The sequence below is a fragment of the Rana temporaria genome, chromosome 11 (genome assembly GCF_905171775.1).
Source record: "Rana temporaria chromosome 11, aRanTem1.1, whole genome shotgun sequence".
In the NCBI taxonomy this organism is placed as follows: Eukaryota; Metazoa; Chordata; class Amphibia; order Anura; family Ranidae; genus Rana; species Rana temporaria.
In genome coordinates this window covers 60,411,322-60,429,905 of record NC_053499.1, presented here as the reverse complement: position 1 = coordinate 60,429,905, position 18,584 = coordinate 60,411,322, and the positions used below count along the sequence as shown (strand labels likewise).

The 18,584-nt window shown below is 38.2% G+C and overlaps 1 protein-coding gene across 2 annotated transcripts in view; it reads right to left on the bottom strand.

The window, feature by feature from the left end:
* The window catches only part of POLA2 (DNA polymerase alpha 2, accessory subunit), a 134,065-nt gene that overhangs the window by 78,597 nt on the left and 36,884 nt on the right, over positions 1-18,584 (bottom strand). For both annotated transcript variants that reach the window (XM_040328640.1, XM_040328639.1), the window contains exons 8-9: positions 14,000-14,088; positions 10,759-10,914 (exon numbers count right to left, since the gene is read on the bottom strand). In XM_040328640.1, the coding sequence (XP_040184574.1) occupies positions 10,759-10,914; positions 14,000-14,088 (245 nt within the window). The remainder of the gene's footprint in view (positions 1-10,758; positions 10,915-13,999; positions 14,089-18,584) is intronic.

Below are 18,584 nucleotides of genomic sequence, written 5' to 3'. Positions count from 1 at the left end.
TGCCCTATTTGTAGTCTCTTCAGCTACAGCATATCCCTTCTGAGGCCTGGTGACCAGAACTGGACAGAATACTCCACGTGGCCGGACCAGAGTTTTATAAAGTGGCAAGATTATAGTTTTATCTCAGGCGTATATCCCCTTTTTTAGGCATGCCAATATTCTGCCCACATTAGTAGCTGCAGCTGGATATTGCATGCTATTGCACAGTCTATCTTCCACTAGGACCCCCAGATCTTTCTCCATCCTTGATTTCCCCAGAGGATCTCCCCCTCTTGAGTAGTTTGTGTTTATGTTCTTAACCCCCAAGTGCATCATTTTACATTTCTCCACATTAAACCATTTTTGCCATGCCAAATTTGCCATGTAGTTGTTCACCCCATTATTTTGTTCAGGTCCTTCAGTAAAATTTCTATATATAGTTATTGCCCTGCTTCATTTTGTATCGTTCGCAAAAACTGAGATTGAGCTATTTATCCTATCCTCTATACGATTTATAAATAAATTAAACAGAATTGGTCCCAAGACAGAACCTTGTGGTACTCCACTTACCACTAGACCAATCTGAGTACACGTTATTTATCACTACCCTTTGGACGTGCTTGGACTGCATTGTCAGCATTCCAACACTACAAAGAATGCAATTATAAGTGTAAGAACGCAATCAGGGTGGCTAAAAAAAAAAAAAAAAACTGCGAGAGACACATAGCAAAGGAAAGTAAAAAAGAAAGACCAAGAAATTCTTTAAATATATTAACAGTAAAAAGGCTAAATAAACATAAAAGACGATGATGGTAAGAGATGACACCCCTCCACTTTATATTTTATAAAGGCCACTTTTCTCTCTCTAATGAGAAAATGGCTTAGCCACCCAAGTTTAACCTTCACTCTTCTATATTTATTTCCCATAGGAATGCACTGTGTGATACCGGTGTTTAAGATGTTCCTAAAACATTCCTATTTTTCCCTTGGTGTACAATGTTTCTAGAATTAGGTCCCAATTGATGTCTCGTAGTATTGAGCACAGTTTAGGAAAGTTGGCTCTTTTGGAATTTAGAGTTCTTGTGCTACCCTCATAAAAACAAAAGAAGCAGCGCTCAATGAGTAAAGTAATTGAACTTTATAGTCTAAAATAAGAAACAAAGGTATTGGCACACACAATAATTGTTATTTCTCAATTTAGACTATAAAGTTCAATTACTTTACTCATTGAGCGCTGCTTCTTTTGTTTTTGTGTTTCTGTGCCCATTCTCCAGTGGTTGGCGGCTGCACTGGGTATTGTATACTTATTTTCACAGATTGCACTGTGTCTCGCTTCATATTGTTGCAGCACCACAAGGGGATTTTGTTTTTTGTTTGTGCTACCCTCATGCCTCCTTTTCCTACGATTTACGCTAAATACGATCATCCTGTGATCGCTAGATGCCAAGTTGTCCTGTACTGCCACATCCGAGATCTGACTTGGATCGTTCATAAATCTAGCAATGCATTCTTTCTAGTTGGAGAATCCACCAATTGAGACATGAAGTTATCCTGCAAGACACTCATGAAATGACAGGCTTTTAGCTTGTCATGAAATGACGGGCTGTTCATAGCAGTCCCAGTATCTGACTACTTGCTGCATTGTACACCGTCTCCAAGCATGAAACCATGGAGAATGTTCAGTTCATATTTTGTGTATTAGAATAACATTTCATGCCAGTTGTGTGTTCTGAGAGGAAAGGGACCTAATTTCATGTACATCAATCGTAGGGCGATACTACGGATGCACCAGTGTTAGGTGTGCCACCGCCCCGATAATGTAGAATTGAACTAAGGACTAGTGAGTTGGGCTTTAAAGGCACACGGTATGAAAAACTAGAAAATATTTTTTATTATTGGTATAGAAATATCGTAAAAACAGTTATAGATATAAAATCACAAATGAAATTAAATTAATAACTGGTTCCACACACAAGGTTCACATTCATTATATGGATTCTAACATAGAAAGCTTAAATAGAAAGCATAATCATAAAGTAGGTTATATCACAAGTGACCAGGTGGTTATCCAGAGGAACAGGGCTTGCTCAACATGTTGCACGCTTTGGGATTAACGCTTCCTCAGGAGCATAGATATCTCATTCTAATAAAACATATACAAGAAACAACATCAGTCTACAGGTATATGTACATCAAAAAATAAGAAGATTAAGGAAACAATAAAAATTATTAAAAGTGGGGGGCACTAATGCGCAAAAACCAATCTAACCATAGAATAAGGGCTAAATATGATAATAAATAAACTAAAAACTAATAAGCAGCAGCCACAGCTAAAAAGTGTTCACACACTAACAGAATATGAAGGATGGGGGGTGCAATGGCACTTACTAATTAAAATAACTAATAAAATAATTAATAAAAACCAATGTTCAGCCAATCAATATGTGAAATTCCAAATTTGTATCACTCCAAATGAGACCCACACACCATAAATATAGTATGGATGATGATGAGAGTGAATAAATGATGAGTGATTACCTAAGGAGGTAAACAGATGTACCACCAGGGGCACCGTACTGGTCAAAATGTATGAACAATATCTATATAAATAACATAGACATGATCACTATGACAAAACGTTCATAGGAAAATAAATAAGAAATAAATGTAAAAATGCTGCATCAATAAGAGTGCATAGTGCAAAATATGAAAAATATTCAAGTGAACCACAGTCTTTGCAAAAAATACAACAAAACTGTCCGATAAATGTGCATAAAGTGCAAAAATTATAAATAATATATAAAAAAAATATATATGAAGTGCAAAAAATAGCAGTGAAAGTAAATCTGCAATTAAGATCGATTAAAACACAGTGATGTGAATACAAAACATGCATAAAGTGTCCAGTGCATAAATGTGCAAAATCGGCAGATCCAAACTGACTGCAGGAATGAATAATAAACGTTTCAAACAATAATTTTCAAAGTGTGAAGAAATAATCAAATGATAGTCCACAGATGATAACTTCAATATGTGATGATGAGCACACGTGCTTGTGGAATAATACCAAAGGATCCCACAGTGCAGAAAATGAAGTAATTGTTCTTACAAGCCTCTTACCTCCCAGAGGCTTAGTTAAAGCCTATAACAATGCTGACACAGCAAGGAGTATATCTCCCATAGAAAATCAGCAACTCCAATCCCGCACTCCGAACGCACCACAGGTCCCAGCGATGGCACTCAGATAAAGAACAGGGAAGCCTCCACGGCATAAAATCTTTGACAATTTATTAGTAAATAACACAAAATTCACTCACAAACATAGGATCAAACATCAGGCATGAAGCAGTAAGAGTGTATCGTAACACAGGATGTCTCCGCTCTGCGGCCGCGAGCGGATGACGTCACCACCAGCTCTCCTAGGTCCTCACGCGTATCGAGACACCGCACGTCTCTTAATCGTAGGATAGAGAGCTGCTGGTGTACAGGTGATTTATATAGTGTTGCGCTGACAGGTCAAAAATGACACCAAGACAGCGATAGGCAAATAATACTTAAAACAGTGGCATATTCTGAACAAATGTTTCCTAAATTAAAAAATAAATGCTTTTATGATAATACTTTAAAATCATATCCAGGCTCCCTCTGGTGGTGGAAAACAGGTACAGCCCTGAAAAATGGAATTCCACACACAGGCTAAGAACATAAGAATGTCTAAACGCCCCCTGGTGAGCGCTAAAGAGAACATATATGCGAGCAAATGAATAAAATGGTAAAAAGATATACCAATTAATAATTAATTAGTAAACTATACCCCATAATAATTAAAATGGGTAATATTGCGTTTCCAAAGGGACCATAAAAATAGTGAAATGAGGAAAGTAGGCGATACTCAATGGTCAGGAGAAGGATGTAAATAGGTAATTCAAGGGGAGATAAATAATATTAATTTCCTAATGATTAAAATATATCAATATTCATAAAATAATTAAAAATATTTAAAAATTTAATTTAAAAGCTATACCTCAAAATAACTTTTAAATAATTAAAATATATAAAAGACGGAAGGGTGTTAAAAATTGGATATAAAGCAGTTAAGATCAAATTCAACATTATGCCCCTGGGGCTTCAAAGTGCACAATTCGTGTATCCAGCGGGATTCTGCCTGACTGATCTTCTGTACTTTATTATCCCCCCTCCAATGGGGTTTGTCTTTCTCTATGGCCCATACCATCAACGAGGAGGGATCTCGACCATGGCATAGGTCATAGTGGCGGGAAAGGCTATGTTTAGGGAACCCATTTTTTATATTTTGAATGTGCTCCCGCAGTCTTTTCCGAAGTTTCCTTTTTGTTCTTCCCACGTATTGAATTTTGCATGGGCATTCTAAAAAGGTAAACAACCCCTTCCGTCTCACAAGAAATAAAATCTTTTATCTTGTATTCTTTACCAGTAAAACCGGATTTAAAAGTTTTTTTTCTTTTTACTTTCCTTGGTATGTTTGCATGTAAAACATCTTTTGCATGGGTAATACCCCTTTTCGTTAAAGAATGAGAGACTTTTTTTTCTCCGGAGGATCCAATACATTTTTGGCAATCATATCCCTAAGAGTCGGGGCTCTTCTATATGTAAATATTGGTTTTTCAGGGAGTATCGATGCCGATCAGCTTTTACAATGTGCCAGTATTTCTTACAGATGGTTTCAATCTGTTTATGTTGCACGCTGTAATCCATTATTAATAGTACTCCCCCAATAAAATAATTTGTTTTTGTAGAGTCTTGAATTAACAAGTTTCTTTCAAGCGGCATAAGAAAACTCGAAGAAAGAAAAGATGTGGTGGTGAGACAAGCGGATAAGGGTGGAGCTATTGTCATCCAATCGAAAGTAGCCTACATGAGGGAGATTGAGCGACAATTGGGTGACAGCACTACATATTTGAAATTACCAGGGAACCCTATAGTCCGCTACAAAGATGACCTAGCAAGTCTTATAAAAGGAGGAACGAAGAAAGGCCTACTAAATAAAAAAGAAGGGAAATATTTACAACCTGTGGGATGTAAGATTCCTGTCTTATACACGCTCCCGAAGATTCACAAATCAAGAGAAGAGCCCCCAGGAAGGCCAATTGTTAATGGCATAAATTCCGTAGGAGCAAGAATAGGGGAATATATCGATTGGTTCCTGCAACCTCTTGTTAAGAAAACTGAATCTTATCTTAGAGATACAAAACATCTAATTCAGTTATTGGATACCATTGCACTGGATGAGGGCCCTATTTTCTTAGCCACAGCTGATGTATATTCGTTTTATACAATTATTAATCATAACGAAGCTATACAAGCCACCAATTGGGCACTGAATGGCCTGAGTGATCTAAACAATTCACAAAAAAAGTTTATTTGCAAGTGTCTTGAATATAGTTTGGATCACAATTACTTCTGGTATGGGAATGATTACTACAAGCAAATTTGTGGCATTGCTATGGGCGCAAAGTATGCGCCCAGTGTGGCAAATTTATATATGGGAATCTGATGTTCTATATAACAGGAAACCGCATCAGTTACTCTTATACAAAAGATTTATTGATGACATTTTAATTATCTGGTCAGGAGACAGGGAGAGTCTTATTGACTTCGGTTTTTATTTAAATTCCAATGAGAAAAACATAAAATTAACTTGGGAAATAAGCGAAGAAAACATCCATTTTCTTGATTTAGAAATCATTAAAGAAGGAGCTAAACTGGTGACACAAACGCACTTTAAAACGGTAGACAGGAACAGCTATCTACCACTAGATAGCTGTCACCATACTCCCTGGTTAGACAACATACCCAAGGGACAACTCCTGAGACTAAGGAGGAACTGCACCAAGACAGATGTTTTCCTGAAACAGGCCGACTTTATCGGTAAAAGATTTGTAGAAAAGGGCTACAAACAAGACTTCATTGAAAAGAAAATACAGGATGTTGCTACGCTTGAAAGAAACTTGTTAATTCAAGACTCTACAAAAACGAATTCTTTTATTGGGGGAGTACCATTAATAATGGATTACAGCGTGCAACATAAACAGATTGAAACCATCTGTAAGAAATACTGGCACATTGTAAAAGCTGATCGACATCTGGCATCGATACTCCCTGAAAAACCAATATTTACATATAGAAGAGCCCCGACTCTTAGGGATATGATTGCCAAAAATGTATTGGATCCTCCGGAGAAAAAAAGTCTCTCATTCTTTAACGAAAAGGGGTATTACCCATGCAAAAGATGTTTTACATGCAAACATACCAAGGAAAGTAAAAAGAAAAAAGAAACTTTTAAATCCTGTTTTACTGGTAAAGAATACAAGATAAAAGATTTTATTTCTTGTGAGACGGAAGGGGTTGTTTACCTTTTAGAATGCCCATGCAAAATTCAATACGTGGGAAGAACAAAATGGAAACTTCGGAAAAGACTGCGGGAGCACATTCAAAATATAAAAAAAATGGGTTCCCTAAACATAGCCTTTCCCGCCACTATGACCTATGCCATGGTCGAGATCCCTCCTCGTTGATGGTATGGGCCATAGAGAAAGACAAACCCCATTGGAGGGGGGATAATAAAGTACAGAAGATCAGTCAGGCAGAATCCCGCTGGATACACGAATTGTGCACTTTGAAGCCCCAGGGGCATAATGTTGAATTTGATCTTAACTGCTTTATATCCAATTTTTAACACCCTTCCGTCTTTTATATATTTTAATTATTTAAAAGTTATTTTGAGGTATAGCTTTTAAATTAAATTTTTAAATATTTTTAATTATTTTATGAATATTGATATATTTTAATCATTAGGAAATTAATATTATTTATCTCCCCTTGAATTACCTATTTACATCCTTCTCCTGACCATTGAGTATCGCCTACTTTCCTCATTTCACCATTTTTATGGTCCCTTTGGAAACGCAATATTACCCATTTTAATTATTATGGGGTATAGTTTACTAATTAATTATGGTATATCTTTTTACCATTTTATTCATTTGCTTGCATATATGTTCTCTTTAGCGCTCACCAGGGGGCGTTTAGACATTCTTATGTTCTTAGCCTGTGTGTGGAATTCCATTTTTCAGGGCTGTACCTGTTTTCCACCACCAGAGGGAGCCTGGATATGATTTTAAAGTATTATCATAAAAGCATTTATTTTTTAATTTAGGAAACATTTGTTCAGAATATGCCACTGTTTTAAGTATTATTTGCCTATCGCTGTCTTGGTGTCATTTTTGACCTGTCAGCGCAACACTATATAAATCACCTGTACACCAGCAGCTCTCTATCCTACGATTAAGAGACGTGCGGTGTCTCGATACGCGTGAGGACCTAGGAGAGCTGGTGGTGACGTCATCCGCTCGCGGCCGCAGAGCGGAGACATCCTGTGTTACGATACACTCTTACTGCTTCATGCCTGATGTTTGATCCTATGTTTGTGAGTGAATTTTGTGTTATTTACTAATAAATTGTCAAAGATTTTATGCCGTGGAGGCTTCCCTGTTCTTTATCCGAGTGCCATCGCTGGGACCTGTGGTGCGTTCGGAGTGCGGGATTGAAGTTGCTGATTTTCTATGGGAGATATACTCCTTGCTGTGTCAGCATTGTTATAGGCTTTAACTAAGCCTCTGGGAGGTAAGAGGCTTGTAAGAACAATTACTTCATTTTCTGCACTGCGGGATCCTTTGGTATTATTCCACAAGCACGTGTGCTCATCATCACATATTGAAGTTATCATCTGTGGACTATCATTTGATTATTTCTTCACACTTTGAAAATTATTGTTTGAAACGTTTATTATTCATTCCTGCAGTCAGTTTGGATCTGCCGATTTTGCACATTTATGCACTGGACACTTTATGCATGTTTTGTATTCACATCACTGTGTTTTAATCGATCTTAATTGCAGATTTACTTTCACTGCTATTTTTTGCACTTCATATATATATTTTTTTATATATTATTTATAATTTTTGCACTTTATGCACATTTATCGGACAGTTTTTTTGTATTTTTTGCAAAGACTGTGGTTCACTTGAATATTTTTCATATTTTGCACTATGCACTCTTATTGATGCAGCATTTTTACATTTATTTCTTATTTATTTTCCTATGAACGTTTTGTCATAGTGATCATGTCTATGTTATTTATATAGATATTGTTCATACATTTTGACCAGTACGGTGCCCCTGGTGGTACATCTGTTTACCTCCTTAGGTAATCACTCATCATTTATTCACTCTCATCATCATCCATACTATATTTATGGTGTGTGGGTCTCATTTGGAGTGATACAAATTTGGAATTTCACTTATTGATTGGCTGAACATTGGTTTTTATTAATTATTTTATTAGTTATTTTAATTTTAATTAGTAAGCGCCATTGCACCCCCCATCCTTCATAATAAAAATTATTACATCAAAAAAATACATATAAATACAAAATGCAACAAAGGTTGCATGATACACAACGGAATAGAAAGTTTTATATATATTGTCTTCATACGCAGATGTGTGATAAAGCAGCAGGACGGTGGACCATAAAGCTCCCAAAGGAGGAAGGAGGAAACCCACAAAGAAAAGGAAAGGGAAAGAAAGTCAGAAAAGGGAAAGGAAAGAAATAAAACCTACAAGGTTGGTATTGGAATATCCAGCATTGACTTGAAAGAGTCTATGTATAACTTACAAAAGGTACCCCGCGTTGGTGGTAATCAACGAACGGTCTCTTGTTGGCCTATCGTTGGTTGTAATTCACAAAGGAATGTTGCTTCAACCAGTTAGGGGAGTAATATCTGTAGATATCATTATAAAAGTGTAAATAGCAATTTCCAATGTACCGGTATAGAGTCACATAATTTGGTAGAGCCAGAACCAAGGAATTAAAGTTACAAGTAAGAAAGAGGGCTTACCATAAAATGAAAAACAAAGTTGCATATGATAGTATGGCAATAAGTTGCTGGTAAGCAATAGACAAAAAACCTATTCCAGGGATATATTCACAAAATGAGCTGTACACACGGTACAATGGGCCGGACACGAATGAGCAGATGGGTAAATCTGCCTCAACGATTGCCAACCTGAATGGCTTCAATCCATATACATGGGAAGGATAACAGGTAGTGGCATTAGAGTCCTATGAATACAAGATAAGGTAAGGATAGTGATTAAAAAATAATACGCAGAAAGGCTGCGTATCTATAGCAAATTGGTTACTATAGCTTGTACATCCAATAATAGTGTCTTACCTTAGTGCTCCAATAAGGTGTGTAGCTAAGTGTATCCCTGGTTTTCAGGTGACGCCAGTACAGTGAATGGCGAGTCACCAGGTCTATAAATAGTCCCCTTAGAAAGGGCTGGTCATAAATGGGGTGAGGGGTCGCCACATGCTTCCCGACGTCCGAGTCGCACCCGTGGTGACATCATCTACGCTGGCCTAGCGTATAGCGATAAAACTGCACATGCGCGGGACCCTGACTGACTAGTCAGACATGTAGAGGGTGTGCGCGCCAAACGGCATTGTGCGTGTGCGCGGAGGCCTACGTGACGCAACCTCCCCATACTGGGGAGTGACGAGGGCGGGGAATGTATGTTGCACTATACTATACACTATACACCTTCAACATGAAAATCTTTGTATATTGATGATTTCTTTCCCTTTTCTGACTTTCTTTCCCTTTCCTTTTCTTTGTGGGTTTCCTCCTTTGGGAGCTTTATGGTCCACCGTCCTGCTGCTTTATCACACATCGGCGTATGAAGACAATATATATACAACTTTCTATTCCGTTGTGTATCATGCAACCTTTGTTGCATTTTGTATTTATATGTATTTTTTGATGTAATAATTTTTATTGTTTCCTTAATCTTCTTATTTTTTGATGTACATATACCTGTAGACTGATGTTGTTTCTTGTATATGTTTTATTAGAATGAGATATCTATGCTCCTGAGGAAGCGCTAATCCCAAAGCGTGCAACATGTTGAGCAAGCCCTCCTGTTCCTCTGGATAACCACCTGGTCACTTGTGATATAACCTACTTTATGATTATGCTTTCTATTTAGGCTTTCTATGTTAAAATCATATAATGAATGTGAACCTTGTGTGTGGAACCAGTTATTAATTTAATTTCATTTCATTGGTGATTTTATATCTAACCGTTTTTAAGATATTTCTATACCAATAATAAAAAATCTTTTCTAGTTTTTCATACTACTTGTACCGTGTGCCTTTAAAGCCCAACTCACTAGTCCTTAGTTCAATTCTACAGTTGTGTGTTCTGTGTGTCTCAAACACAGGTAAACATATTCCATACAGATATTTTCTGGGTGGTAAAAGAATCCAGGACTGCAGCACTGCAAGGTCACATTGCTAATCAAACATGCACACTTCCTTTAAAAATTCTGGCCATGTGACCACTGTGATTGACATTCACAGCGGTCACATGATCAAAAAGCTCCCAATCACAAGTATGCATTGGGAGCTTTCCGGTACCCGGGTGAGTGCACTCAGCACAGTAATGTGTTTACATAGGGCCACATATACGTTAATGCCCACCCACCGAGAGACCGCATATATGCGTTTATACATCAATTACAGCTTGATTATTATTATTTTTTTTTATCAAATCATCTTTTTATTTCTTTTATATACAAACAACATACAACCCAGCCCGTATTATTCACAGCTTGATTATTCTTAGTTAATTTACATAGAAAGAATAGTGCTTTTCAGAAAATTACAATAACCCAGTCACCTGGCCAGGAAAAAGTGAATATTCCTTTAGGTCTGACAAGTCCACTGGGACATACATTCCCGATGAGTACTCTCTGTCACCTTCCAGAATGACCGACTTTGAGTTCAACTTCCCATTACTGTCGCAAGCAATCTGTCCAAGCACTGTCACCGTCTCCTAACATAGGAACAAAGCAGGTATCCATTTTTAAATGACAATTTTATTGTACATGGCATTTTTCTTAAATTACATAGCAGTAGTACCTTTGTAAAAAACCAAATCAATAATAATATTTTATATATTATTATACACACACACACACACACACACACACACACACACACACACACACACACATCTCTATCTTTGTTGGTGCATTCGCCAGGGCTGTCCTACTCAGATTTTATCTTTACATGATGAGTTACTGGCCCAGACCAAAAATACAAACATTAGGAGGGTACCCTCTTGAACAATTTTTTGTCATTAACAAACCCAGTCTTCCAATTTAAAGTCCCGTCGAGGAAAACACACCACTTGTGGTGTACACAGACAGTTCTAGTTTAGGGATGTGGTAAGACTGAGGTGTTTTTCTTACTACCTTGGGACACCTTACCATTTCTCTCCCGTATAACACGAATCGACCATTTATTTTTGCATCTTCATTTGCTGCATGAAGGCAGCCTATGTACATCTAGGAGGACACAGACACTTTGTCCTAATTGGTTAGGCATGTGGTTGATCGGCCACTTGTCTACACACCTATCAAATTAGGATGATTTAAGGCTAAATTCAAAGGGGATATTCATGTGAACTTGGCTTGCCCCCCTCCCCGAAAAAAAACCCTGCAAGACACAAGCTCATTATGAAATACTTACCTCAGAACAAAGCCCTGCAGTGCCGCCCGTGCACTGCACACACGGTCAACATCTTTTCCAAAGTTACTTCCGGGTTTGTGGGCTCCAGTGCTACGATTTGGCCGGAGATGCCGGTCACAGCACAGGCCCTGAAGAAACGGCATGAGTGGGCATTTTCTTCAGTGCGCATGAGCCGATGAGGTCGGCGGCAGCGTATATCGTGAGTATCTCCTAAACGGTGCAAGTTTAGGAGATATTTACAGTACCTACAGGTAAGATTTATTATAGGCTTTACCTGTAGGTACAATTAAAGAGGAAGACTTTACTTCCGCTTTAAAATTTACTGAGCTTTAGCGAATAGAAAAGCAGCCAAGTTTCGGGGTAAACTTTTTAAGCCGACCTAACCATAAAAAAAAAAAATACAAATATTATATATTTATTTGCTTTAGTGAGCCAACTTACCTGTAATGAAGTATGTCGAACGTCTTACAGGCAGCAGCTAGATTCTGTAGAAATCTTCTGTGCAGGGATGCCCCCATCCTCTTCTCTGAACTTTCAGAGCTGCAGAGGTTTTAGAGTTTCAGGTCTTCTGTAAAAGTTCCCGATGAGGACCCACTCTCCGTCCTATCTCCTCGATTGCGAAATGTTCTTTCATTGCTTCCACTACCTGTAACAGGATCTGTGAATGGAAGAGAGTCAGAGTCACAGGTTTCTCTTCTCCCTTCGCAGATCCTGTTACAGGCAGTGGAAGCAATGAAAGAAGAGAAACCTGTGATTGACTCTTTTCCATTCACAGATCCTGTTACAGGTAGTGGAAGCAATGAAACAACGTTTCTAAATACAAGAACAGTGTCCTCTTTACCACTTAAGCCCCTGACCATATTGCTGGTCAAAGACCAGGCCACTTTTTGCGATTCGGCACTGCGTCGCTTTGACTGACAATTGCGTGCGACGTGGCTCCCAAACAAAATTGCCGTCCTTTTTTCCCCCCATACATAGAGCTTTCTTTTGGTGGTATTTGATCACCTCTGCGGTTTTTAGGTTTAAAAAAAAAAAACGCAATAAGCGTTTATTGATTGGTTTGCGCAAAAGTTATAGCGTTTATAAAATAGGGGATAGATTTATGGCATTTTTATTAATATTTTTTTTTTACTAGTAATGGCGGCGATCAGCGATTTTTATTGGTACTGCGACATTATGGCGGACACTTTTGACACATTTTTGGGACCATTGCCATTTTTATAGCGATCAGTGCTATAAAAATGCATTGATTACTATAAAATTGCCACTGGCAAGGAAGGGGTTAACACTAGGGAGCGGGGAAGGGGTTAAGTATGTTCCCTGGGTGTGTTCTAACTGAAGGGTGGGGTGGACTGACATGGGGAAAAGACTGATCGCTGTTCATACATTGTATGAACAGACAATCAGGCATTTCTCCCCCTGACAGAACCAGGAGCTGTGTGTTTACACACCACAGCTCCCGGTTCTCGCTCTGAAACGAGCGATCGCGGGTGATCACGCCCGCCGGGCACGCACGTCAGGGGCGAGCGCCCCTATTGGCTGCTCAGCGAGATGATGTCTAGCTACGTGATCTCGCCCAGCAGAGCCGACCTGCCGCCGTATAACTGCGGCGGCTGTTCGGCAAGCAGTTAAGGAAGTTTTTAACAGAAGACCTGACACTATTAACACCTTGCAGTGCCAGAAGTTCAAAGACAGGAAGAGAACAGGGTATCCTTGCGATTAAGTTTTCATCAGGGCCCAGCTAACTACATAATGTGAACATAATTCTTTACAGGTGTTAGTCCACCGCAAAATTTTACTGTTTTTGTAGCGTTTGATATTTTCTGAAGAGCTGTATGTATATATTAGGGCTGCAACTAACGATTATTTTCATAATCGATTAGTTGGCCGATTATTGTTTCGATTAATCAGATAAAAGGCTTAAAAAAAAAGGTTCTCCATTGAAGTATATTGAACCAAAAAAAAATAAAAATAGCACCGTTTTGCGTTAAAAAGTCCTTGCCCTTTCCAAATACGCGAATACGCTATGTGAACGTGTCCCATAGGAAAACATGTAAATTAACTGTAGTGTGTTTCTGCAAAAAGCACAAAAAAACAGAGGTTTGAACCCAGGCCTGAGATGTTTAGTAACATAATGGGGGTTAAAAAAAAAAAAATAAGTACAAAAAGAGCAAATAATCGCTACTGTAAGGGGTTAATTTTTTTTACTGTGGTACAGTGAAAGTAACATTTACAGTAGTGATTTGTACTATAAAGGGCTAATTTTTGTTTTTTTTAACACCATTATGTTACTGGCCGATTAATCGATTATGAAAATTGTAATCGATTAATTTCATAATCGATTCGTTGTTTCGGCCCTAGTATATATACATTTACATTAGACTTACCTGAGCTGGAAAAGATACTGAAGTGAATTCTTCAATGTGGTAATGATTCTTCAGTGCTTCACCAAGCTCTTCAATTTTACTGTTTACAACTAGCGAGAAAAAAAAAATAAAGAGCAATGAGGGGGGCGAACATTGGCTACCCACCACAAAAAAAATACTTCCTGACATAACTAATGAATCTCCAGAGATGTATTGTCGTATTTTTCCTTATCAAATAATTGTTACTGAAATAAAAAAAAAAAATTTGGTTTACCTGTAAAATCCTTTTCTTGGAGTACATCAGAGGGCACAGGATATCTTCATCTCTATTATAATAGGGTTATGCTGCCACCTTCCAGTGACTGGACACTGGCAAAAAAAAAAAAAAAAGAGAAAATTCTCTCCCAGGCATAACCCCTCTGCGTTGGGCAAGGCTTCAGTTTTTGCAGCAAGCCATAAACCACAAAGGCATGAGGATGGGTTCCCTGTGATGTACTCCAAAGAAAATAATTTTACAGGTAAACCAAAAATCTTGTTTTCTTCATCATACATCCCAGGACACTAAGTACAAAGGACGACTGAGACCATAAAACCACCTTGTCATGGTGAAACACTAAAACTGGTTCTGTACAGGAAGCACAGCCAATTCATAAACTCTGCAATTCGAACTAGTGACAACCAGAGTAACCTTCCGTTGCAGAAGGAACAAACAGAATATCCCGGATGGGAACAAACAAAAACAATCTCTGCATTAAAGTATCAAGTTGATGTCCCAAATCGAACTGGTGGAAAAATACATGTGCACCTTTGCACAAAGCGATGCACCAAGAGATTTGAAACAATAGGTCTCAGAAAAAAATAAAAATAATGACCACCATGACTGAAAACTGATCCTGGATCACACTCAATGCCAGTCCTGGATTTAACTAGAAGCTAGAGAAAAGCCAGGATGTAACCCACACCATACTTGCGAGGATGAAATCCCCCATCCTTACATGAAGCAAAATAAGATTTTTTATGTCCTGTGGTAAATCTTTATTGAAGTCTACTTCAGATCCTTCAGAAGGGGCTCAATCTATTTGATAGAAACTAAGCATTTAATGCATAAAGATCCCACTAAACTTAGTTTCTATGGAATAGAGTACATACATACTGGAGGGGTAGTGATATGCGTAAGCATACTTCTCAAAATGAGACCAAGTGGCTCTACCAGTTAGACACGCTCAGTGCAGCAGATCTCAAAATAGAGATTTAAATAGTTTCCTTAATGATTTTTAAGTACTCAATATAGCTTCTTAATAGAGAGGATATTTATTAGTCTTATAAAACAGTTTAAATATGAAGGACTATATATATATATATATATATAAGGGTGGGATTAAATGATTTACCATCGTTAGGGTGTAATGTGCATAAATCAACACTAGATGGCAGCTCCGAGTTCTCAATGTCAAATTCAGTTAAAGGATCACTAAAGGAATTTTATTTTTTTTAGCTAAATAGCTTCCTTTACCTTACTGCAGTACTGGTTTCATGTCCTTATTGTTCGTTTTTGCTTTGAAGTGGCTGTAATTCTTCTCTGATCTCCACACTTCCTGGTTGTCTTTTTCCTTATAACCATGGTACTGGGAGCTCACTGTAGGTCTAAGCTGTCATTACTGTGTGTCTAAAACTTAACAGAACCAATCAGATTCATTTTAAAAACAAAACACTGCCCTGTATTTGTTTGTTTTTGTTCTGTGTGTCTCTCTAGTTCACAGGAACATGAAAACAGTTTAAAATTGAAACTAACCTACAGGAACATTATATGATTGATTTTTTATCTATTTGTAATCATTTTTAAAAGGAATCAGTTAACTTTTATGTCTCTATACCCTGTAAACAGTCATTTCAGCAAAAAAAAAAAAAAAAATTCCTTCAGTGACCCTTTAAAGAAAAGATCAGAAGCTTTATAATACTTTTTTCCATTTTTATTTTTCTATATAGATAGGCTATTTTGTAAGAGCTTGATGTATTTTATATATGCAATTTTATGTAAAAGTCTGATGCATTTGATACATTGTATATTTGTGCACAAAAGGCCCTAGAAAACACACAACACTATAGAATTTACACAATATGGATTACCCACTAAAATCAGTGTATTAAAATGTAAAGGAGTCAGTCTGGTTTGCGCCCTATTTTTGAATTAATTCTGGCAACTAGGAATGGTAATGGGGAATTGTCCAATCACATTTCAGTGTGGGGTATATTAGACAGTAAAATGGCAGCGACCGGACTTCCTGTTAATGCCTATTGGTGAAATACATTAAGATCGGGTCACTGTTGATACTTCTGGATTGTCGGTGACATCACGTCTGGAGTAAGTGGAACGCACGCCGAACCCCTTTGGAGAGTGGCGGGCCAGAAAGCAGTTAATAAAAGCTGTTTGTGCTGGTGCCGGTATCAATAAAAAAAATAAAAGTGCATTTGACTGCCTTGATTTTATTTGGTGTATTTTAATAAACGTGCTGCACTATCGATCTATGATTTTTGGATTTATGATTACCGTTTGGATGCGTGGGAGGAGCTGTACACTAGGGCATATTATATTCCGAATTCACTTCATCTTCCTTGCTGATATAATCGAAACCTGTCAAAAGCCAGCTAGGAAAGCATCTGCCACGGATGACAGCAGCTGGGGTTTGGCTCTTTCAGAAGGCACCTAAGCTGGAGTACATTGTGCTGTCCTCTCCCTCCTGCTCAGTCCATTCCAAGGCGCTTATGGGTGAAATCACGCGGATGGATGAGAGAGGAGGGCTGGCTGGGTTCAGCACAAGCACAGTTAGATCTGCCACTGTAGCTGCATCTCTGCATTGGGTAACAGTTTTTTTGTCATCCTGAGCCCCCCCAGTGGTGTGCCACCCGGGGCCCCCAGTGGCATGCCACCCGGGGCCCCCAGTGGCATGCCACCCGGGGCCCCCAGTGGCATGTCCCAGTTACTTCCCAATACCATGCCTTTCTGACCTTCCTGTGCCTGGCCATCCTGAGCTCCCTGTACAATGCTCTGCTGACCCAATCCCCCCGTCCCTACTTTTCCCTGTACACTGCCCTACCTACTACTACTGACTTAACTGATACTTACAGTGGTCAGAACTCAGAGCAGAAAGCCAGGCCTGAAACTAATCAAGCAAGTCCGCCTGCAGTACCAGATGTTGAGAGGGTGACCAATTACTCCACAGTCATTGTGAATGAAAGTGAATGTCAGGTTTCTGGCAGAAGTTAACTTTTTAAAGTAGGCTACATTTGTATTTTTACAGTGACAGTTTTATATTTTCAATGTTTACTCCATGCCGACTTTGGTCTTACTTTTTATCGGGGGCTTGCTGGTTAACTTCTATTTATAAAAAAAAAAAGGAAGTGCACCGCACCCCAGGGACCCATGATCTTTCTCGTTGTCCAGGTAGATCTCCACCTACCCATAATATCTCTCTATCTCTATCTCTATCTCTATCTCTATCTCTATCTCTATCTCTATCTCTATCTCTATCTCTATCTCTATCTCTATCTCTATCTCTATCTCTATCTCTATCTCTCTCTCTATCTCTCTCTCTATCTCTCTCTCTCTCTCTCTCTCTCTCACATATATATATATATATATATATATATATACACACACATACATATATACACACACACAGTATCTCACAAAAGTGAGCACACCCACATATTTTTATGCTGAATGTAAAGTAGTGAGTGTGCAGCTTGTATAACAGTGTAAATTTGATGTCCCCTCAAAATAACTCAACACACAGCCATTAATGTCTAAACCCTTTGTGTTTGTCTATCACATTAAAATCTCAATAAATACATTTACATTTTTGGTTGTAACATGACAAAATGTGAAACATTTTAAAGGGTGTGAATACTTACACACACACACACACACACATACATACATAATGGTGAATTGCACAGGAGTTATCTGCTGAAATAGTGCAAACTTATATAGATTTTGATCTATGAAACGGTTTGTTGTATAGATTTATGTTTTTTCACCGTGTTACAAATAGGTTTCTCACATCTGTTAAGTTTGTATGCACAAGTATAGTAATAGCGCCTTACTTTACATATTTATATTTATGTAGTTGTTGATACATCTAAGGCCCCTTTTACACAGGCTGTCTGATCAGGTCCGTCTGTCAGTTTTACAGGCGGACCTGATCGGACCTTGCACTCTCCCCTATGGAGCAGAAACATTCCCAAACCTTGTGGACAACCTTCCCAGAACAGTTAAAGCGGTTATAGTTACAAAGGGTGGACCAACTCAATATTGAACCCTACGGACTAATGCTGCGTACACACGGTCGTTTTTTGTGATGAAAAAAAACTAAATTTTTTAAAAACGTCATTTAAAATGACCATGTGTGGGGAAAACGTTGTTTTAGGTCTTCTGAAAAAAAAAAAAAAAAAAAATAATAATTCGAGCATGCTTCAATTTTTTATGTCGTTTTTCTGAAACAACGTTTTTAAACCCGCGCATGCTCAGAAGCAAGTTATGACGCAAGCTTGAATGGAACAGAGTGCCATCGTACGTGCTGAACATAACCGCGCTTTGCTAGAGCTT